General features: G+C 62.1%; 2 protein-coding genes across 2 annotated transcripts in view; one reads left to right on the top strand and one right to left on the bottom strand.

Annotated features, from left to right (window-relative positions):
- LOC110588074 (coronin-7) overlaps positions 1-22,841 on the top strand; it is a 57,911-nt gene that overhangs the window by 29,237 nt on the left and 5,833 nt on the right. Inside the window, exons 8-15 of the mRNA XM_021698364.2 lie at positions 51-137; positions 595-677; positions 20,962-21,016; positions 21,437-21,494; positions 21,574-21,719; positions 21,800-21,892; positions 22,025-22,171; positions 22,696-22,822. Coding sequence (XP_021554039.2) covers positions 51-137; positions 595-677; positions 20,962-21,016; positions 21,437-21,494; positions 21,574-21,719; positions 21,800-21,892; positions 22,025-22,171; positions 22,696-22,822 — 796 coding nt within the window. The remainder of the gene's footprint in view (positions 1-50; positions 138-594; positions 678-20,961; positions 21,017-21,436; positions 21,495-21,573; positions 21,720-21,799; positions 21,893-22,024; positions 22,172-22,695; positions 22,823-22,841) is intronic.
- VASN (vasorin) lies at positions 5,301-8,015 on the bottom strand. The gene has a single exon (XM_021698366.2). It carries the CDS (start codon positions 8,002-8,004, stop codon positions 5,929-5,931), a length of 2,076 nt encoding a protein of 691 aa, XP_021554041.2. The 5' UTR covers positions 8,005-8,015; the 3' UTR covers positions 5,301-5,928.

Here is a 22,841-nt window from a genome sequence, read left to right as displayed (position 1 = left end):
ACCAATTGAGCCACCCAGGGGCCTAGCTCAGCGCCATCTTTTGTCTCCAGAGCACAGAGGCCCACAAGAACAGCAAGGATGGTCGGCTGGTGTGGACGGGCACCCAGGAGCACCTTGTGTCCACTGGATTCAACCAGGTAGGGCTACTCCCAGATGGGCAGGGCACCCACACCAAGAGGGTAAAGATGAGCCCCACTGGGAGCTGGGGGATGGCCAGCTAGCTCTAGGCCTGTCCATATACGGCCCTGTGTGCAGCCGGGTCTCAGAGCCCCAGGGGACCTCCAGCTGCTGAAAACTGGCAGATTCCATTTGCAATAGCTAAGCCTGACCCTGGGAATCATGGCAGCCCCCCCCCCCCCAGAGTCCGTGGACAGAACCGCCCCTTGTCCCTTGTCACCTAGGGGTTCTTAAAGGGGCAGGACATGAAAACCCAGACTCTCCCTCCCTGGCATGACTCACTCCCCCACACCCCCCATACTCTGCTCTGGGGCAAGTACCCTTGTGCCAGGCTGTGTCCTCAGGCGCCGGGTTCCCAGGGAGCCCAGGGGGCTGAGGGATGGGCCCTCTGAGCCCCTCTTTGCCTCCTCCATGCAGATGCGTGAGCGGGAAGTGAAGCTGTGGGACACCCGGCACTTCTCCAGCGCCCTCACCTCCCTCAGCCTGGACACCTCACCCAGGTAGGAGCGGCTGGCATGCTGGGATGGGCTGGGGGGAGGGTCAAGGGCCTGGATGGTGTCTCGAATCCAGGTCTGTAGTGGATGCTCAGGGTGAGGGCCTCTGCCATGCCGTGGCAAGGCCACCTGTGGAGTGGAGGGGCCCAGTCCGTGTGGAGCAGCCTCACCTGGCTCAGATCTTGTCAGTGAGGGGCTGATCACCGAAGCAGTCGGGGTGCTCGAGCTGGTCTGCGAGGTCTTGCAGAAGAAACCCGGTCCTGGCCCTGCAAGAGACCCCTGGAGCTTCACCAGCAGGGGGTGGCGAGGCAGCTCTGCATGAGCGGATGAGCCTACTGACCCCATCCCACATGGTCCCTAGCAACAGAGGGGGCCCTTGGTCATGCAGGCTTTCAGCCCACGGGCTCACACTGGCGTGTGTTGGCATTTGGGGCCCTGACTGTGACCCGGCAGACACATGGATGGGAAACGTGGGAATGTACTTGGTTTGGCTGTGGCCATTTTGGTGGTGCTGAGGGTCAAGAAGACTGAAGCTTCGCTAGATGGCAGGGTGGACATGGGGTGATGTGAGGTGGGATGATGTGGAGACAGACGGGCTGGCAGGCTTGGAGGCACAAGTGACAGAGGGAGGCAGGCCTTGGACTCACAGGCTTTCTGAACCCTCCTCAGCCCTGGCCACATGCCTATCTCTGGTGGTTTTGGGTGGGGTAGGGGTGGGTGCACCCAGGCAGCTTGGGATACAAGTGCACCTCATCTTTCCGTCCTGGAAGTGCATGCAGGAGGGTTTGTGGTGGTGCCGTGGGGACTGGCCAAGCCAGCTCTATGCAGGGGGCTTGGGCTCGCTGTGGCTTTAGGCACAGGAGGCTCTCAGCGGTGACTCCCCATGTCACAGCTGAGGAAACAGGCGCAGGAGAGTGGGCGACCAGCCTGGCTGGGGTAGGAGGAGGTGGGGGCCTGGTTCCCTTTCAGAAGCCTTAGCCCTGCTCAGCTGGGAGTCTTGGAGGGGCTTGCTGGGATCCCCACGTGCTCCCCAGGCAGGGATCTGTGAAGGTCAGAGCCAGGAGAGGGTCTTGGTTCTTGGCTGTCCGTCCATCCCCTTCCTCTTCCATTTCACGGCTGGAAAACTGAGTCACCGAAGGCTCAGTGATCTGTCCAAGCTCCAGGAGTAGCATGGACCGTGTTTGGGGGCGGGAAAGCCTGACTGCCCTAAGACCTCTTGCCAGGGCATCTCCCAGAGAAGGGATAACAGCGGCAGTGACCCTCCGCTCCCACCCCTTCTTGCAACCCAGGGAGAGGTTGGGGAGCTGGTGAGGCCCATTTTGGAGATGAGGAAGGCAAAGCTGAGTGAGATCCAGTGCCTTAGAACCACACAGTGCAAGTCCTCTGCTTACTCTGGGCCCCGGGGATTTGGAGGGAGCAGTCACTGGGACCCCCTGCATTGGAAGAATAAGAGCTCCTGGGCCTGATGCTGCATTCGTATCTTTTTCTCCACACCTTCCCAGGCCAGACAGCCTCTTCCCTACAGGGCTCCCCAGCAGAAGGAGAGAGCTGGCCCAGCCTGGAAAGGGGACCCAGAGCTAGCCATCAAGTGCTCCTCCACCCACCACTTCCTGCCTTCCAGACCCACCCCTGGCCCCTGATGGGTCCCCCTCCCCCGCAGAGCAGCCCCCGCCCATCCCCAGCGTGGCCTCTGGAGGAGTTAACGATGCCCAGACCCCACGGTGCCACTGGCCAAGGCTGACCCTGTAATTAGAGCAGTTAAGAATAGCTTCGCAGGGCCAGCAAGGCCTGGAATTTCTCAAATCACTCCCAGATGGGTGGCCAGACCAGTGTCCCACCCCCACCATCCCCCAGTCCTGGCCCCTGCCCTGCCAGGCCACACCCTTGGCAGGGGAGTGGGGACTCTCCGGCCCTCGGTAAAGCGGGTGGACCAAGGTGTAGTGGTGGCGGATCGCCTGTCCCCTCAGCCTCCCTGGGGTGTCAGCCCTGCTGAGTGATCTGGACTGAAGATGGGAAGTATGCAGGGTGTCAGATGCGGGGACAGCCATGGATTTCCACTGTACCCCTCAATTTCTTCTCTGTTTTACAGATTTTCCATCTCAATTTGAGCAGAACAGTGAGTGTTTCTTTTCAAAGCTAGAGGGGGCCAGGGATCAGGCAAACACCTCTCCCTGTCATCTCCTAGGGAGTGCCCAGGGCCCCACCCTCCCAGAGGCTTCTGTCACAGCTCCCACCTGTGTCCTCCTCCCTGCTCATCCCCATTGTCCATGGAGTGCCGCTCACTCAGAGGAGACATGCCATGGTTGGAAGAGCAGGGCGTCAGGGGCCTGTCCGTGAAGCCGGGCTCAGGCAGCAGGCCCAGCGGGTGTCCCAGGCGCTGTGGTCGTGCAGGGTGGAGGTGGGAGGGTAAGTGGCAGGGCAGGCTTGACACTGAAGGAGCAGCTCATGTTCTAGACTGGGAGGTTCAGAAACACTGTCTTGGGGCGATGCTTCTGGGTGGGTGAACGGTCAGCTGTACCCATCGGCCACAGGCAGATGGGGACTTATCTCCTCGTGTTCCTCAAGAGGCATCTGAGGCCAGAGAAGTTGATTGTTGAGGTCACCACAGCAGCCATTCCAGGCAGGGTGGAGGCTGGGGTTCAGTTTCTGCTGCTTCACATCAGGGAGCTTCTGTCCTTCGCGGTGGCCCCACCCGTCTCCTGGAGGCCTGCATGGCTGGCAGCCCCATGCTGGGCCAGGGAGGCTGTGTTGGGATCCTATCCCTGCCTGCTGTGAGCAAGCTGCTGACTCCCCTCCCCAGCCGGTGGTGCTTCTCTCCTGCAGGGCATTTGCTGGGCATTAACGGGAGCATGTGTAGCCCATGTGGCACAGGGCCTGCAGCAGCAAGGACCCAGTGGTCACACTGGCATCTCCCCACGTTCATCCCTGGACCCTGCCCTGGAGCCACTGGGATTGCCCTGTGTAAGGGTTGCCTCTTGGCTGGGTCTCCACTCTGCCCCTGGGCCTCCCTACACCCCCAGCCCTGATCTGATGGGACACCCCAAACACCTTTTCTGGGAGGCGCTGGAGTGAGTGTTTAGCCTCTGTCTTGGGGTCCCGCCTCCCCACCCCACCCCCTGCCATCCCACTAGGCCAGGTTTGGCTTTGCAGTGAAAACATTTATTCAACAGCCACGCTGTGTTCAGCAGCAGCCCACAGGCCCACAATGGCCCCTTTGACAGGGCTGCCGAGGGGGAGGGCAGGCCTCACCATAGCCGCTCCCCTAATGGGACCCAGGCTCACAGGAAATCCACCTGGGCCGCCACTGCCTCAGGAAGAAGGGGCCCCACCCAGGCTCACTGCCACCATCCTCTGCCTGCCATGACCCACCGCCCACCTCCTCCCTTCCCATGCCAGAACCCACAGCAGCCGCTAATTGAATCCAGAGCCTCGCGTGGCTGGGCCTGACTTGGCGCTGACATCAACGCCCTGAGCCCCAGGGCCTGCTCCCCAGGCCTGGCTGAGCTGCCTCCTTCCATCCAGGGTGAGGCTGGTAGGGCCCAGTGGCCATGACCCGCAGAGGGGATGCAGGCATGGGGCCTCGGGGAGGCTTGCTCAGGGTTCGCAACCTCTCTGCGGCCCCTGGGCCCACTTTGCCTCCTGTCTCAGGGTCATGGGAGAAGGTGCTGTGCTACCATCCTTGTTCCCAAGCTCCTAGCACCCAGTCCAGGCCAGAGCTGCAGTCTGCATCCCTGGCCCTGCCCCCACACAGCCCGTGGCCTTCCTGGAAAACACTCCCACTTCCGGGGTTTCTGGAAAGCCTGGGCACATCCCCAGTGCAGAGTAAAGGGGCATCACAAGGCCATCAGGCCTTTGCAAGCCAGGCTCAGACCTTTGGTCCTGTTCCTGGGCCACCTGCCCCTAACAGCCCCGGCTTGGCCCTTCCTCCCCACTCACCAGACGGTTCCTGTCATTCAGGATCTGTGCTTCCCCTCCACCAAGACCCCTCTTTGCTGTTGGACCACGAGGCCGGGAGCAAGGTGCCCCAGCCTGAGCCTATGCAGTAGGGTATCAGGACTTTAGGGAGGGCTGGGTGCTCTGGCCCAGCACCATCTGTGGGGGCCTGCAGGACGCAGCTCTAGGGGCCCCTTTCACAGAGGAAGGGAAGCAGTGACGTGCCTGTCAGGCCCTTTCCCAAGGAGGGATCCTTGGGGACACTCTTGGCCTTTATCTGCCATGAGCTTTGCTCAGCCTCACAGGAGCACTACAGTTCCTGCTGGCAGACCACTGGGCTTGGGTGGGGTGAGGCTGCCTTCATGTCCCTCTTGTTCGAGGTTAGAAGCTGCCCAGCTCCCATCCCTGCTCCCGCCTGCACCCCAGTCTCAACTGAGAGGCTGCACCAGGCACCCCAGTTGAGGCTGGGCAGACATAGCCCAGGGTCGGGTACCTGGAAGGGCCACCCTTCCTGGCATGGTCCTCAGCAGCAGCCCTCCCCAGCCCAGGGGTTGCTGACCAGGGCCTGGTGCCCATTGGGGAGAGGGTTCCTGGCCCCCAGCTTCCCCACAAAGAGAGCTATCCGTTTATACCCACCCTGCACCCCCACCCTCCTTCACCCAGCCCAGGTACCCTGGGCCACGCCAGAGAAACAGACTCATTTTATCTTTTATTTTTCTTACAAAAGGCCTTCATATCATTGTTTGTCTTACAAAAACCAAAGTCTTGTCTCTGAGTTTGGAAAACATTTTCCCAGAATAACTGGGAAAGAATCTCTTATAAATATATTTTTAAAAAACCAAAGCAAAACGTGTTCCTAAAGCGTCTGTCTTTCCAGTTTCTTTTGTTCCTTTGCTCCTTGGGGCCGAGGCTGACCCACATGCCCCATCCCCAGCCCCACTCTTCCTCTGCTGTCTTTCTGGGGGCTTCCTTCACTGGCCCCCGGAGTCTCCTTGGGAGGGGGGCTTGGCAGCCCTGGGCCTGTGTTACCAGCACACGGCAGGGCCCCCCCCACCCTTCCCCAGGGGTTGTACGTTGCAGAGGACAGGGCAGACGCCACCCGCGTAGGCACTCAGGCTTGGGGCACCTTAGAGGTGGTCACCTGGGTCCCAGGATCTCATGGATGAGGAGATGGAGGGGCGGGGTCTTGCTGTGGTTACACAGCCACGACCTTGATGTGTCCTCCCGGTAGGGATCTGAGAACTTCCTTGGTCTGGCGCAGGAGAGCGCTGGCGGATCCCAGCAGGGCTGAGAGCCTGGCCTAGCAGCCTTGTCACTCCCGGGCTTAGATGTAGGGCTTGGTGGGGAGGGGCCCCTGGGGGCTGGGCCCCAAGTAGCCCATGAGTGGCACCTCACACCCCGGCCCGCTGGGTAGGGCCTCCCCACCGCCCTCAGTCGCCTTGGGGCCTGGCTCCAAGGGGGCCTTCACCCCCTCCAGCTCCAGGGGCCCAGGCCCGGGCCCCACCTGTCCTTTGCCGTGCGCTACAGCCGCCGCCACCCGCCCCCGCCGCACGCAGTAGGCCGCCCCCACAGCAGCCAGGGCCGCCAGGAGCACGGCCGCCAGGGCCGGCGCAATGAGGAGTGGCAGGTTGCCCTCTCGGGCCTGGGTGACGGGGGCATGGTTGGAGCGGCTGGCTGGTGGCGTGCGGGCCTCCCCACAGGCCTCTTCGCCCTCAGGCAGCCGCCCGACCCCCAGAGGCCTGACGCAGATGGAATAGGTGGCGTTGGGTCGCAGCTGGGTGACTGTGTACTCGGCAAGTGAAGCAGGCAGGCGCAGCGTCACGGGCCGCTTGTCGGGGCCTGACAAGTTGCGGTAAGTGAGGCGGAGGCTTCTGAGCTGCACGGCACTGCCCTGCAGGTAGCGCTGCAGCCCCACACGCAGGGAGGTGGGGCTGGCCGGCTCGATGCCCAGGGGCAGGGGCTGGGGCGGCTGCAGCGTGGCCGGGGCGGGGCTGGGTGGGGGCCCCTGCCTCACCCGGTTCTCGCAGTACAGGCCCGTGAAGAGCTCAGGGCACAGGCACTCCAGGTGGCCCTGCACCCCCAGGTGGCAGGTGCCCCCATTGAGGCAAACGGACGCTGGGCAGTCCTGGGGCCGGGGGGGAGGCCCCACCGTGGGCAGGGCCGCAGGAGGCAGGCTGGGGGCCTCGGTGGCCGGCTCTGTGGGGTTGAGCCAGGTGGGAGCTGGACTGGAAGGGGAGAACGTGGGCCCCCACACCACGGGCTTCGTGGTGGGCACCGTGGCCGTGGTGGTGGTGGCAGGGCAGCCAAAGTCAGCATATTCGAGGTCTAGGAGCAGTCGGCCAGCATTCTTGGGCGGGAAGTGGCAGCGTGTCTCTTCCGGGCTGGCCAGCGCCACATGGCTCTCCCGTACCCAAGGCCCAAACCAGCTTAGGGGGCAGACGCAGTTGAAGGGGTTGCGGGCGGCCGCCAGGAGCCGCAGGCGGGGGAAGAGGCCCGACAGCTCGTGCGGGAGCGCCTGCAGGCTCAGGTTGCTCAGGTCCAGCTCCTGCAGGGCCACCAGGCCGGCCAGGCCCTCGGGCCGCAGCTGGGCCATGCGGGTGTTGCCCGCCAGCCGCAGGCGCGTCAGGCCCCGCAGGCCCTGGATGGCGGGCGGCACGCGCTCCAGCTGGTTGTCAGACACATCCAGGTCGTGGAGGTTGCGCAGGCGGCTGAAGAGCCCCTCGTCCAGGCGCCGCAGCCCCAGGCCAGCCAGCCGCAGTGCCTCCACGTTGGCAGTGTCCAGGGTGCCAGGCTCCAGGGCCGGGAGGCTGTTGTGGCTGAGGTCAAGCAGCAGCAGGCGCGGCAGGCGCAGCGGGGGCAGTGCTCGCAGTTCATTGTCCTGCAGCTTGAGCTCTAGGAGGCCATCGAGCGTGTCAAAGGCTCCGGGCTGGATGTAGCGGATGCGGTTCTTGCCCAGGTAGAGGCGCTCCAGGCGCCGCAGGCCGCGGAAGGTCTCGTTGGTGATCTCGCGAAGCCTGTTGGCCGTCAGGTCCAGGTTGCTGAGGTTGGCGAGTGGCTGGAAGACCCCAGCGGGCAGGCTGGCAATCTGGTTCTGCGACAGGTCCAGGAGCTGCAGCCCCGGCAGGCTGGCAAAGCTGGCTGCATCGAGTGTGGTGATGCCGTTCTCGAAGATGTAGAGGCCCGCTGTGTCGGGTGGCACGTCGCGGGGCACGGTGGCTCCCTGGCGGGCGGTGCAGAAGACCGTCTGTGGCTGGTGGCACTGGCAGCCGGATGGGCAGCCCCGCACCCCGGGCTCCGGGGCCAGCAGCGGCAGCAGCAGCGGCAGCAGCAGGCGGGGGGGGACTCTGGAGCACATCTTCTGGTTCCTGGGAGCAGGGGAGAGAGAGAGACAGGAGACCATGAGCCAGGGGCCCGGGGGACAGCCATGCCAGGGAGGGACCAGGAAGGGCATTCCCTGCCCCCAAATCCAACAGCGCACAGCAGTTATGGTCAGGTCCCCAGTGCCCCGGCCCCATTCCTGTCCCAGCCCCATCAGCTCCCTCACTGAGTGACTTTGAGCCCTCCTGTGACTTCGTTACGCCATCACTTGCTACTTCCTGCGCTGTCACCAGGGCTCGGTGGGCTGATGCGTGCAGAGAGGCTGGCCCCCAGACAGTGGCCACAAAAATTCGCCTCTCCTTAACCCCAGCCCTCTCACCTCTGCGGCTCAGAGAAAACACATGGTCAAAAAGCATCAGGCTCCATGCTCTCCCTTCAAGTCCCCTCCCCCCCACAAATCTCTGCTGAGGTGGACAGACAAGGGGGGGAGCCCGTGGGTCCAAGAGCAGCAGCCCCTCCCCACAGCGTCTGGGAGAGAAGGGGCGGGCAGCCAGCGCGTAAGCAGAGAAGCTGGCTGCCCCGTGCCGCTGGCCCCTGCCGCCACGCTCTGTGTCCTCCAAGTGAGGAGGAGACCGCAGCGGGAAGACTTCACATGGAAACTATGGGATCGGTGTTTTTCCACTTGTGAAGTCAGACCTGCCCAGTATGGGAGCTGAGGGCCCTCCAGGATGTGGCCAGGGGGAATGTTCCTAGGGGAGGGGGCAGAGGGGGGCTTGAGCTGTTGGCAGGTGTTCCCCTGTGTGGGGGGGCAGACAGGGAGGCAGGGAACCCTGGGCGTCAGATCCCCCATCTCTGAGGTGTGATGACAGATCCAGAGGTGGGGGGTCCTGGCCTCCCTGGGCTCATCCAGGGGGCACGGGGGGACACTGGCTGCGGGGTGGTCCCAAAGCAGTGCTGGCCCTAGAAACATTCTGCAGACTGGTTCATTTGCCATTTCTTGGGGTCCACTCTGGCCTGAGCACTGAGGATAAGGGGCGGCAGCTCTTCACCCCATGCTAGCTCACCAAGCATTTACAGTCCCCTCATGTGGTGCCCCTAGCAGCCATGGCAGGTGGAAACTATCCTCATTGCTCCCAGATGACAGAAGGGGGGTGCTCCAGGAGGTGTAGTGACTTGCTGCCGTCCCACTGCCAGGAAACCTGAGCCGGAGCCTAGGTCCTTAACCATGTCCAGGTGCAGCTGGGCCTGCAGCTTGGGATGGTCCTGCCCTGCTGATGAGGGGGTGGCTCCCTCAGCTGCTCTGGGCTCCAGCTTGTAGCTGGAACTGCTCTAGACTGAATGGGGCCACAGTATGAGGCCCCCTTTCAGGCTCCTGGGGGAGCCCAGGGGCCACCCTAGCAGCAGTCCTCACTCTCTGGGTCCCGAGAGTCCCCAAGAGGCCGGCACCCCTCCCCTCCAGGCGCCTTCTGCTCACACAAGGGCCTTTTGTCCTGGGGCTCAGCCTCCCCTTCCCCCACGCCTGCCAACCATCAGGCTATGGCAGGTAACATGGCCCCCTCAGCCGAGCCCGTGTTCTGCCCCGCTGCCATCCATCGGGCTCCTCCTCCAGGAACACAGGCTCCCGCAATGTGAGGAAGAGGAGGGGCAGGTGGTCCCAGGATAGACAAGACAAGTCACTGGGGAGACCAGTTCTGGGTAAAGTCCTGTTACCAGGTTGGGCCTGCGCAGGCCCTACCCGCCTGCAGGGTCCCCTCTGCTCCGGAAGTGGGACTGTCAGCCTCTGCCCCTTGCTCGTTTGCACTGATGACCACCTTCCAGAGGCCAGCCAGGGAGGCCTTCCCTGACCCCCAGCTGGTGCCCCTTCCCCTGCTCTCTCTCCTGTCCGCTTCCTTGTGTCCCAGAGCATGCTTAGCTCACCTTTGCTGAGTAAACGGTGGGGCAGGGCCTTGTACCAAACCTCAGAAGATGCTAGGACCAGGACCTGGAAGGCCTTGTGCCCCTCTGGCCCTGCCGGCACCATCCCAAGGGGGCTGCGTGCACCACACCCAGCCTCCTCCCCGAAGTGGACCCGCTCCACCCTCACTGACTCAGAAGGCAGCGGGTGTGGCCTGGCCTCCAGATGTGGGCTGTGAGCACCCCCCGCCCCCCACGTCCACGTGTGGGGTGAGCCGCCTCCCCCTGAATCAGCTCTCCCAGCGGGGCAGGCAGGGTCAGGAAGGGAGCAGCCAGGCTCCAGGGTGGGAGGGGACCCTACACGTGGCCACCCCTACGGCTTCAGCTCCCCCTGGGCTATGTATAAGGTCATGGTTAAGAGCTCATGCTCCAGTCAGGCAGCCTGGGCCAGGGGCATCCCAGTTCTGAGGCCTTGCTTTCTTCAGTGTCTCCCCAAGCATTTCAGAGTTGACACAGCCTCGGACTGGGAGCATTTAGAACTGAACAGCCCGGGCGTGGCCCCTGGGGGCCTAGGTTGCGTGCTGGGGGCTGTTCCCCACTCTGCGCCAAGGAGGGGCATCAGGGTGGGCTCTGGGCTTTGCCCAGAGTCTGTTGGCCCTTTAATCCATAAAGTCATCATGAGGGAGCCGTAGGTCTGTCCAGCCACAGGATGGCAATCTGGCTGAGTAGGTGGGGAGCAGGGGCTGGGTCAGAACAAGGGCAACTGGCATCCTGGGCCGGGGAGACCCCAGCAGGCAGCAGCTAACCTGCTGCCCACCTGCTAGGATGCTGGGGTGAGCACCTGGGCCCGAGCAGGGGGTCGGCACTGGGGCTTTGGCATGGGCTGCTGCTCCGGGGGCTCTGCCATGGGCTCTCCTGGCACCAAGAGCAGATCACATAGCCCCCAGAAGGGACCCAGAAGGTGAAGGCCGGCTGTGGAGGGGGTGGGCAGCAGGGCAACAGGAGACAGAGGCCTGAGTTCAGGCCCAAGTTCGGCCCCTAAATAGCTTCCCAAGTCCCTTTCCAATTCTGGGCCTCAGTTTCTCACCAGCCCCGCCTCACTCTCTGGAGTTGTTCTGAGCACCCGGGGTTGTAGTGTTATGTTGTTCTGTTTGTTTTTAAGTGGGGGAGTTGTTTTAACAAGTTCTGGGAGTGATTCCACTTGTCTGGGCTCGTTCTGGGAGGTGTGTGTGCGCGTGCGCACTGGGAGTGGGGTGTCTCATGGGGGAGGTCATGGCTGTCCTGGCCATTGCAATTCCAGCAGCCCTGAAGGACCAGGGGCCTGGGCTTTGATATCTGATCTGCTGACCCGAGGCAGGGAGGTGGGACCTTTCCCTCTGCAAAGGGTGTGGAGAGCCTCCTGGAGGCAGCCCTGGGGCTTGGAAGGTAGTGGAAGTAGGAGGGCAAAGGGTCCAGGTCGGCGCTCTTCCCCCTGGACTCTGCAGCCTCCTCACCTTGGCCTGGCCCACCATGGTGTGGTGGGAGGAGGCAGGAAACTGAGGCTTAGGCTCTTGCTGCTGGCTGTGCTGCCCTCCAGGGGACAGTTGCTGGGATGGGGCTTTTTAAGGTCCCACTGCCTGTGTGGTTGCATGACAGTCTAGCCATGGTCCTTCACCCCGGTTCCCGTCTATGAAGGGCGGGGGAGAGGGGGCGTTCCTAGTTATAGTGCCTGATCGTCAGGGCTGTTTAGTTTGTACTTGGAGCACATGCTAAGTGGTCAGTAAACATTAGCTACTGAAGGTGTTACCCATAAAACCTGAGCCCTGCCTTCTGCACATATCGGGTGAGGATGCCATGGTGTGGGAGGGGCTTCATGCCACTTTCAGCACAGACAGGAGGCCCCCCTACGCCCAGAGTGAGGCCTCCATGGGGAGGCTGCCCTCCATCCTCCACCCTTCAGTGTGGGAGAGGAGCTGGAGAGAGCAGCCTGATGAGGGGTATATTTAGTTCTGGAAGGGGGTGGGGGAGTGAGCTGTCCTTTGGCCAGCCCCCCTCAGCATATGACCTGGGAGTGGGGGAAGGGAGCAGAGGGAGGGGCTCTATGAGTAAGGACATCCTATTCAGCTCTGACGGGGACCCTGGTGCCCCCACACACCTCTGAGTGTGGGGGACATCTGGAGGCACCCACTCACACACAGGCCCTGGGTCAGGCAGGTACTAGTGAGTGGGTGGGACCCAGGCATTTGGGGGACCGCATTAGAGCTCAGGCTGCACATCTCACTGCTGCTGGGGAAGGCCACACACCTGGCTGGTGGGGGCATAGGGTCAGACAGACAGACAGACAGATGAGGCCAGCACAGTCCCTTCCTGTGCCAGACACTGCGGAGTGGGTGCAGGGGTCAGGTGCTGCAGGTCTGACCCTGAGGCTCTGGGCCTCTGGCTCCCAGTGCTGGCCCCTCCACTCCCACCCCGGCTAAACACTGCCGGCCAGGCCTGGCAGTGGCCCAGCCCAGGAGTCTGCCAACCCCCCAGGCAGGCGGGGACCATGCCGGCGGCCAGGATGGCTGGCTCCGGTTTCGCTGACGTGTCTGAGGAGGCTCAGAGCCGGGGCTGGGTCCACCCATCTCGCCATCCCTGGGGCACAGCAGAGCAGAGAGGTCGGGGTCTCTGTTCTAGGCCCTCAGGGGAAGGGGACAAGGTGAGGGTGGGGACCGCAGTCTGACCCTGTGATGAAGCCTGGAGTCCCTACTTTGGTCTCGGCTCGTCTGCCTTACTCTCTTTACCGCTCCAGCCTGCTCTCCTCATTCTACACATGAGGCCCAAGACACAGCTTTATGACCTCATCCAGTTCCCTTTCTGTGTTTGTGTCTCCCACCTACAACCCCAGGGGTTTCTCAACCCCAGCTGTACATCAGAATCTCCTGGGAAGCTTTGGGAAGTTCCTGATGCCCTCTCCACTCCTTGCCAATGAAATAAGAATTTCTGGGATAAGGCCCAAGCAGAGCTGTATTTTGGAGAAGCTCCTTCAGTGAGTCTCCCTTACAGGGCTCAGACCCTGGGGCAGAAGATTGCAAAGGGGGACAGTCTGGATGTCAGCCTTGTCTCCCTGTCCAGGGAGGGGTCTGGATCACCAGCAGGTATGGCTGGCTGGCAGCGCCAAAACAGCAGGAGCTGGGCCCCCCTCCTCCCAGGCAGGAGCTGCCTAGCCCCAAATGGGTGTCTTCTGTGACACCGTGGGTGACTTGGCAGCCACCAGACCTGTCAGCCCAGGCCTGGGAGACCAGTGACTAAAGCCATTCTGCTCAAGTGGGCCCTCAGGGCGGCGGGATATGTCATCTCAGTCAGGAGAGGTGCCACTCTGTTGGGAGAGGACACCTGCTGCCCCGGGAGCTATTTGGTGGCTGTGGCCCAACTAGAAATGGGCCAGTCCAGATGCCACCATCGGCACGCGCGGGTGTGATGCCACAGGGGCTGGGCTCAGTCAGACGCAGGGCCTCCTGGCTGTCCTGTCCCCACCCAGGGCCAAGCATCTATCAAGTAAGGCCCTAACCCTGCCATTAACCCTGGATTTGCCAGAGGAAGACCTTAGTCACCAAGGGAGGCCACCAGCCCAAGCCAGCTGGGCCCAGGTTGCCTGGGTCCTGGGCAGGGACTGAGAAGGAAATGACCCCAAAGGGGTCTTTGTCCTTCTCACTCTTGCCATGCCTGGGGTTCTGGGTTCCACTGTGGCAGAATTGGCCCTGCCTGGGGTCTGCGAACTGATCAGGAGCCACAACCCAGCTCCCCCGCCCAGGTCTCTCAGTTCTTACTGCTGCCCATCCAGGCCCAGGGCCAGTAGGGGCCCCAGTACCGCCTCAGCCCCAGCCCCAGCCCCTTCTCAGTGCAAGCCAGCTCTCTCCTCCCTCTTTAATTAAATCTCTCAGGCAGCCGCAGAGGAATGTCAGAGCCTTATTGCATTCCCCTGGAGGAGACTGGTTGGGGGGACTGTCCCCAACCTGGAGAACTGGCCCCTTGCCTGCCTCTACCCCCCAAAACCAAGGTGGCTCAAGGGAGCCTGCTTCAGCCTCCTCATACCCAGGGAGGCTGGAATGAGGAAAAGTGGGGGAGGCCCGAGGGCCTGGCCAGCCAGGCGGCCCAGCCAGCTGAGGGAAAGCAATCCGGCTGCCTCTGGAATGTGGAAACCGATAAAAGGAAGAAGGCTGAGCCTCTGTCCGCCTGCGGTGCACTCAGACTCTTGCAGCACCCCTGTCCGCCCCCAAACACAACCCTGTTCCAGTCACGCGCGCACAGACACATGCCCACGCCAGACACACGCCCACTGGGCCGCGCTCTGACACACACACACACACACACACACACTCACTCCCTCCCCCTTCTCCAAGAACTCTTGCAAATTCCACAGCAGTGAGGGGAGCTGGTTTTCTTGGCAGCGCCGAGCCTTGGGCTCCCTGGCTCAGGGAGGGACTCTAAGGGGAGCTGAGGGGGGCTACAGGAGGGGTCACTAACCCCATGAGGTAGCATTGCTGCCCTTCCCAAGAGCTCAGGGCCTGTAGATGGTCAGGGATGCTTCTGTGGGACAAGCTCACCCAGTCTTCTCTCTGGTCACCAAGGGGGACCGGCTGGCTGGCTGGCTTTCTGAGGTGGGAGCTGCCTCCTGGAACCAGCTGAGACCCCACTTTCCTTTTCCCAGGAGCTGCCCAGCTCAGGGGTGGGGTCCACTTATAAAACCCCATGGGTCTTGCTCCAGCTCCCTCAGGGCAGTAGTAGGGGTGTCAGAAATGGGAGCCAGAAACTCTGGACCCATCTCCTGCCTAGGGCATTTCCCTGCCTGCCATAGGAGGCTTCCTAGGGAGAGCACATGTCTGGTCAATGTCTGAGGGGCTTCTCGTGTTCAGCCCCCCCACCCCCTTTCCAGAGTCTGGAGAAAGTGCCCTGGGACACCAGTCCCCCACCAGCCACATCTGGCCCTCTGGACTCACAGGTCCCAGAGTAGCTGTTTCAGTCTGCAGCTGGGGGAGGTGGGGACAGCCAGTGCCCGGGGGCCCCCCGTCTGGCACGTGTGTGCTCATCCTCCTTCCCTAGGCCAGATAATGGTCTGGAGGGAATCCAGCTGGGCTGCTCATTACCAGAGCCCTCTTCCTGCCTCTGACACTCTGTTTACAGAAGCTCCGGGGGCTGATTCCCCTGGGAGAAGACAGTCAACTCAGGGGACTGCTCTCCCATCCCCCCACACGCCTCCCTTACCCTGTTGGGCCTTGCCAACAGCTGGGCCCATACTGGACTTCACTGCCCTCTGGACCAGCTCAAGTGGACCCCACTTGGAGGGCACCCACCCAGCTACCCTTCTGTGCCCCCAACACCCAAAGTCCAGCCTAGCGGGAAGGAACCTTTGAAATTTAGTACAGTGTCCCAGCCCCATAAGCTCTTGCCCTGCAGAGGAGGGCTCTGGGTCCTGGTGTCTCTTCCAGAACCTCACCTGCCCTTGGTGCAAAAGGCAAGCAGGGGGACAGTGGGACCCTACGGGCCTTTTCCTCCTTCCCACCTTGCAGACTCCACCCCTGGGCCCCAGCAGGAGAGGCAGTCGGTGACCCTGCTGTGGTAATCTTTAACGAATGGGGGCAATGCAGAATGGTTGGCACCAATCGCTTGGCCTGCCAGTGACCACAGGGGACCTCAGCAGCCCTCAGGCCCCAGAGCTGCCAGCCCAGGGACACAAAGGACTAAGCTGGCTCCAGGCCACTGGGTTCATAGCCCAAGCAAAGCCCTGTCCCTGGCAGAGGCAGAGATGGGGCACCCTAATATCTGGAAAATGAAGGGCCGCAGCCTGCCAAGGTCTGTCCCCTGCCCCCCACGGGGCATCAGATACCTCCTAGCCATCCCCACGCCTCCCCAAGGCTGCATGCCTGTTGGCCCCCTGGCTCTGTCCTAAGTGACAAGGGCCCTCAGTACCACCAGGCGGCCAATCTACACAGATCTGTACAGGCGCACGGAGGGCTCCAGGCCCAGAACTAGACTGTCCCACTCCAGGAGCTAAAAGTAACCAAGTCTATGGCTTGGCTGTCCCCTCAAAGGGGTTTGATTCATAAAACTGGTCATGCCGGAGGGCCCAGCCGTGGGAGGAGGAAGCGAGGGAGGGGGTGTTTATTTTGTCTGCTCACAGCCCTGCCGGCTACCGGCCGGTGAGCCTTGGACGCGCGCGCGGCCGTGGGGTTGTCCGGGACTGCCGTAGGAGGGGGCGAGTCGGGCGCGGGCAGGGGGTGCATGGGGCCCGCCCGCCCTGGGACCAGGTCGGCCCGGGTGATCGTGCGGGGCTGGGGGTCGCGTGTCCGTCCTGAGTGCGTGTGCGCGCGACGGGGGGGGGGTTCGCGCGCGTGATCGGCGCGTTGCACAGCCCACCCCATGGCGCCCCCGGTCTCCGCCCGCAGCGCCCCGGCCCGGCAGACACTCACCGGGGGGCGGCGGCGGCGGCGGCAGGAGCCGGGCGGGGCGGGCCGGCCGGCCCGGTGGGGTCCTGGGTTCCGGGGTCCCGAGGCAGCAGCGTCCGTGTCTCCCCGCCCCGGGCTTGGGCTGCGGAGTCAGCTCGCGGGAGGCGGGTCGCGCTTTAAGGGCTGGGGGCGGGGCCGCTCCCCCACGGGGAGGGGCGGGGCCGACAGAGACCCGCCTCCTCTCTTCGCTAAAGGGGTCATTTCGCCGGCTGCCTGATAAACTCACTCATCCACCTCCGGACTGAGGAGGCAGGAGTCCCGCGCTCCCGCCTGCTCTGCCGCTAGTTTGCCATATGACTCTGGGCGGGTCCCTGTTTTTCATAAAAGCAAGAGAATATTGAGACCAAGAGTCCCAAACCCGGATACCTATGACACATCAGGCAGGCGATATAAGGGCACTATTTAAACTCAAGGAGCAGACCCCACAGCTTGTGGAGACCCGGGGAGGTGGCGGTGGGTGGGTAGGGAAAGTGGGGGTTGGTGTAAGGGCTCTGCCTTAACGACCTGCCCCAGTCTGCCAGAGTTTCAGGTTTTTCAAGAGAAACTGGAAATCTGGGGCTTTTAGGTGAAATCTCTCAATGTGTTATTGTTGGTAGCTAATCCCAGTTTCAAAAACTCTTGGGCAGGCCACACAGAGCCCTCTGAGAGCCTCCTAAGTACAATCTCTAATGCCGAATCTGAGTTCTGGGGTCCTTTTAACCATGAGGGCTTTCAGGGAGGTGAGTATCCCTGGGCCACCTTCTCCACATTTTAGAAGAAGGGACTGAGACACAGGAAGGGGAAGTGAGTCTGCCCAAGGCCCCACAGTGCTGGAGGGGTGAGATGGGGTGGGAGGTTGGGCCTCACCATCAGTGGGTGGGGCCTGGGTGCAGCTGATGGTGGCCCTTGGTAGGGGGGAGGGTGGTGCCAGGGGATAGACTAGTCCAGAAAAATCCCCTGCCTTGGAATATTCCAGGAAAATGCCCTGCCCTCCTGCTCCATGTTTGTGGTCAGGGTCATGCCTCAGAGCCTTTGGGGACCAGCTCAGCTCCCAGCTTCCAGAGTGCCTTGGCATACCTGTCATCCCCTCCAGCCCAGCTTGCACTACATGCTTTTCTTGGTATATATAGATGTGGGGCATGGCTTGTGAATCTCTGCTCCTGGGCCAGTGCTGGCTCTCGGCTGTGTTTCATTTGGCCTATCTGGTACTTTTTAAAACTTTGAAGCCACTGCCAACATTGAAAAATCCGGTGGTTTCACATTAAAACGGGACTTCCCAGCTTGCCTTAAATAGGAACAACGGGCAAGGGCTGAGTAATAGCTGCCCCCTCTGATAGAGGCCCAGGCTCACTGGCTGCCCCAGTCCCCACTACTCCCAGGTGTCTCCCACCAGGCTGCTTCACTCACTCACATTCCTGAGACATTTGAGTCTGCAGTCAGTACTGTGTGGCTTTGGTCAGATGGCCCTGTGTCCCCTAAAGCTCTCAGGAGGGTCCACACATGCCCTCCCTGGGGGGGTGCTCCAAGGGCCTCTAGCTTGACTTTCCCCAAGGAACAGGACTTCTTGACAGGCCCCAAAGCTTCTCTCTTCTGTGTCCAGTTCTTGCTGATAGGGCTATCCCACCCGCCTAAAGGGTCTCTCCCGCACCCCAATCCTGAGCCTGGACTCACACATGCTATGCTCCTACTCCCCCCAGAGATGTAAGAGTAGCTTCCAGGGGCTCCCCTCCCCAGTTTTTCCATTCTCTTCTCATAGGGAATAAAGGTACTACCCCCCCTTAGAACCTGATTCTAAGGCAGCTAGGGGGTGTGGGGCAAGGCTTGGTCCGAGAGGGGGGGTCCCAACTGCCCAGCCTGGGTGGCAGGGACAGATCCAAAGGATCTGGACTGCTTTGGACCAGTGGCAATGCCAGGATATCTAGGTTGGTGAGTCTGAAGGGGAGAGATGGGCTGGCAAGGAGAACCAGAGAACTCCTAAAGCTGCTCTTCCTGACCAGCAGTACTTCCTATGCTAAATGCAGGAATATTGGGAAAGCTGATGGGATTATCAGGCGCTAACTCCTCCCTCACGTGACCTGGTACCACCATCCCATCATCCTGCATCTTCTGGGACGTGGGCCTGGAGGTAGGGGCACAACCTGGGCTCTAGACCTTCTATGACTTTGGGTCTGGAGCAGACCCCTGGACCTGGGTCAGAGTCCCTTCCAGTGGCAGGCCCAGATGCCCGCCCTGCCACATACCGTGGCAGCAGGAGAGGTGCCTTTGCCACCCCTACCACCTCTGGTCCTCTGCCAGGCTGGAACTGTGTTCTGCATTCCAGACCCACACCTGGCTTTGCTCTCTTTCCAAGCCCGGGGTCAGGCCCGTGCCAGCTGTTGGTCAACCCTGGGGGCTGGGTACCCTGACCCCATTTCCTGGCCTGTGTCATGGATGGCTCTGCCCGAGGCAAGGAAGACTGGCCTGACCTGTTGGAGGAGCCAGCCCTGCCCTCCGTGACTTCCTGCCCCCGTGCCCCCCCAGCGCCTGAGTCAGTGGGCTGGCCAGGTGGGGCTGATGCGGTGAGAGTACAGGGAGGCCGGGTGGAGCGTCTTGAGGAGGTTGGTTTAGAGCACGGACGAGCTATCAATGCCACCCACAGACCTGTTCCCCAGTTCTTGCCAAGGTGACAGTGGGGCCTCAGGAGTCACTCCACTCGCTCTCAAATGCTGCCCTGAACCCATCACCTCTCATTTCCACCCTCTCCTGTTCATCTCCACATAGCAATCTCCACTCAGCACACGTCTGATCCTGTCCCCCTTCACTTAAGACATGTCATCAGCTTCTTGTTGCTCGTCCGATGGAGGGAGGCAGAATTCCCCTTCTTATGTACCAGGCCCCATTCTGTCTGGCCTTTACCCACCCCATCCCCAGGCTCAGCCCCTCACCCTCACTGCCCAGGCCACCAGCCACATCATCCTTCACCCTGTTCCCCAGACAGACCAGGTACCTGCCCGCCACACCGTAGAGCCTTTGCACAGGCTGTTCTTCCTGTCTGGAGAGTACGCTCCCCACCTGGCTGATTCCTCCTCAACCCTTGGGGCGTAGGGAACACACTCCTCCCCTGCGGCCAGCCAGAGTCAAGTCCCCCTGCCCCCTGCCATGCGTCCGCAGGGAACCTTTCCTTCCCATGTTTGGGGCGGTGGAGTGTGTCTGCCTCTCAGGCAAGCCATGAGCAACCTGAGGACAGAGGTGGGATCTGTTGCACTCACCTCCAATCACAACTGCAGGCTGAGCCAAGGGCTGGGCACAGATCAGCTCAGCCGAGGAATGAATGGTTGGGAGTGAATGAGTGAGTGAATGAAAGTCCTGTTAGAGCCGCTGAAGGGACCTGGTTCTAGCCCCAGTGGAGCCAGCATCAGTGTGGGGGGTGCCCCAGGTCACACGCCCACCTTGTCCCCCTGCCCGTCTGCTCCCCCACAGAAGGCACTAGTCAGATCAGGTCAAGAAGGGCAGTTCTGAGCCCAGCTCACCCTGCCAGCCCAAGGTAATTAGAGCCCTTGTTACTCACAGGTGACCGGCCCAGAGTACTCCAGGAAACTGTGGAGACACCCAGGGCCCCACCCAGCTCCCCAGCCCACTCTGTGGCTCCCAGTAGGGTAGGGAGTGGAGGTGGGCAGCAAGCGGGCTTTGGGCAGCTAGCCAGGAGGGAATGGACAGGCAGGCGAAGGGGAGGGCCAGGCCCTCTGTTGCCTGGGTGAGGGATAGATGCAGCTGCTGCAGCTGGGCAACCACTGGGACCACAATGAGGAAGGGACTGTGTTTGAGGGCGAGTGTCAGCATTGGGGTGAGGGTCCAGGCCCTTGGGTTCCTAGGGACGTGAAACTAAGACCAGGAGAAGAAACAAACGGATGAAAGCACCTGTCAGAGTTCTCCTGGACAGTGACAGGCCATCGGCCCAGGGGAGCCTGGCATAGAGCAGCAGGGGTGCTGGGGGTTTCCAGCCTGCCCTCTATGTTCCCAGCCACTGCCCCCCACCCAAAGCCCCACCTTGGGAGCAGGGGGGGATGGAGAATGGGGAGGGCAGGGAAGTACTGTGGTGAAGGAGGCCCTGGTCCCAGCCCCTGCCTTAGTTTTAAAGTCATGCTGAGAGGGGTTCTGAGTCTCTAAGATGTCACTAGGAGCCTGGGGTAACCGAGGAGGGGGTCCCCAAACCTTAGTGCAGACCTGGAGCACCCAGGCCAACTGCACTGGGCAGGGATGGAGGGAGTCCCTGGTTCCAGCACGCCCACTCATCTTCCCTGGTAACTCTGGCCTGATGCCTAGGCTGGCCAAGGTGGGACCAGGGACAGAGTATATGTGGAGTCTTTCTGGAGCTGGTGAGCCCGGGATGGAGCTTGGTACTGAGGTGTAGAAAGAGGGGCCTGCTCCCCTATGCCCAGGGTCCATACGAATCCTAAGTGAAGCAGGTGGGCAGATGGAGGACCCAGGGCAAGAAAGGCTGGGACATGGGAATGTGCTCGCTGTCGGCGTGTTGGTAGCACAGGGAGAGAGAAGGTGGAGGGTCCCAGGGGACAGGCTGGATGCAGGTAGAGGGGCTGCATCCCTCCTGGCTAGCGTGGTGCTTGGCCTGAGCCTCCGTCTGGAGTCACGAGGCTGAGAGCTCTCCAGCTGCCCTCAGGCACAAAGGCTGGCCTCATCCCGCCAGCTAGCCCTCTCTCCCTCAGGTCTCTGCTGCCCCTGCTGGACCCAGACTCCGGGCTCCTGATCCTGGCAGGAAAGGTGAGCAAGACGCTGGAGTGCCTGTCCATGTCAGCACCCCGTCCCCCCAGGGTAGTGCCCTCACGTGCCAGCTCTGTCCCATCCTTTGACCTAGCCAGCCAGCTGGGAGACTGAGGACAGCAGGGTGCCGTCCACCCCAGAAAGAAGCCTAAGCAGTGCGACTCGGGCTGCACCCCTGCCAGGCTGAGTGGCCTTCGGGTCGGCATGACTGTAACTCCCAGGAACGTCAGCTTTGTGGACAAGGCCAACAATCAAGCAGGGTTAGCCCATGGCAGGCACTCTGTAAATCCTGATCATGCCCTGTTCTTACTTCGTGCACAGTGAAGCCCACCGCGGATACAGCCCGGAGCACAGGGGGCAGAGCTGGGGTGGGTGCGGGGGGAGTGACCGCGAGTGGCGCTCAGGCTGGGCTTGTTTCAGGGGGAGAGTCAGTTGTACTGCTACGAGGTGGCCCCCCAGCAGCTCGCACTGAGCCCAGGTAAGCCCTGTTCTCCTCCGTCCTCCCCCTCCTCTCTCCCACCCTCCCTGACCGTCTTCACGTGGTGTCCCCCCCACAGTGACCCAGTGCCTCCTAGAGAGCGCGCTGCGCGGGGTGGCTCTCGTGCCCCGGCGGGCGCTGGCCGTCATGGGCTGCGAGGTGCTCCGCGTCCTGCAGTTGAGCGATGCGGCCATCGTGCCTGTCAGCTACCGCGTGCCTCGCAAGGTGAGGGGGGCCCTGGGTGAGGGGCTAGGAGGGCCTTGGGGGTCCTGGACCTCCCTGGCCATCTACCTGTCTGCCACCAGGCTGTGGAGTTCCACGAGGACCTGTTCCCAGACACGGCAGGCTGCGTGCCTGCCTCCGACTCCCATGCCTGGTGGGCTGGGAGCAACCAGCAGGTAGGGCCACGGCCTGGCTGGCCACTCCCAGCGCGCCCCCTCCCCCCCCGCACCGCCCTGCAGTCCAGCTGTATGCTAACCCAGCCTCAAACACCTATCCCCCCTGCCTCAAACACCAGCCTCTTCCCACAGGTGCAGAAGGTTAGCCTCCACCCAGCTCACCGGCCCTACCCCAGCTTCACTTCCTGCCTGGTGCCCCCCGCGGAGCCCTCCCCCGATGCAGCCCCGCCAGCAGCAGCCCCGCCTGCAGAGACACCTGTGGGTGATGCGGACCCCAGCGTAAGTGCCCGGGCCGACCACCCGTCCTCCCCATCATGCTGCCGCAGTGGGTGCCCTGAGTCAAATCGGGCAAGTGCGTTTGCCCGCCTGTTGGTCTTTGAGCCTTTTTTAGCTGTCAAGCGCAACAGAGAGAAACACGTGAAGCATAAATAACTTTGCACTGTTCTCTAAATTGAGCAAACACATGAAAAGCAAGACTTTCACAGAAAAATCCAGATTTCTGGCTTCTCTTAAAATCCTGGCAGATCTTAACCGAACTGGGCCTGTCCTCCTACAAAGCTAGGAGCTGGTAGCTGCCACCCTCTGTCCCCACAGTCTGAAGCTGAACTCGCCCTGTGCCACCTCCAGCCCTTGTCAGCTTCGGTGTTTGTGTTTTCACCCAACACCCCACAGTGGGTCTTCCTGCCCCCACGGTGTCCCACAGCCCGGGAGGAGGGGCCCAGAGTGATGACCCCAGTGCCCCCTCTCTCTTTGGCCAACACGCCCAGGGGCCTGCTGTCTGACCCAGGGTGCTTCTCCCCCAGGAGGGCTTCTCCTCCCCTCTCAGCTCGCTGACCTCGCCCTCCACGCCCTCCAGCCTGGGGCCCTCCCTCTCTAGCACCAGTGGCATCAGCACCAGCCCCAGCCAGAGGTCCCTACAGAGCCTGCTGGGTAAGTGCGTCACACTAAC

Source organism: Neomonachus schauinslandi, chromosome 5 (assembly GCF_002201575.2).
Source record: "Neomonachus schauinslandi chromosome 5, ASM220157v2, whole genome shotgun sequence".
Taxonomy (NCBI): domain Eukaryota; kingdom Metazoa; phylum Chordata; class Mammalia; order Carnivora; family Phocidae; genus Neomonachus; species Neomonachus schauinslandi.
The sequence above is the reverse complement of the archived record's forward strand: the minus strand, read 5'-3'. Positions and strand labels throughout refer to the sequence as shown.

Coding starts and splice junctions, on each gene's coding strand:
- VASN (XM_021698366.2), bottom strand. CDS start 8,004: ATGGTCTCCTGTCTCTCTCTCTCCCCTGCTCCCAGGAACCAGAAGATG.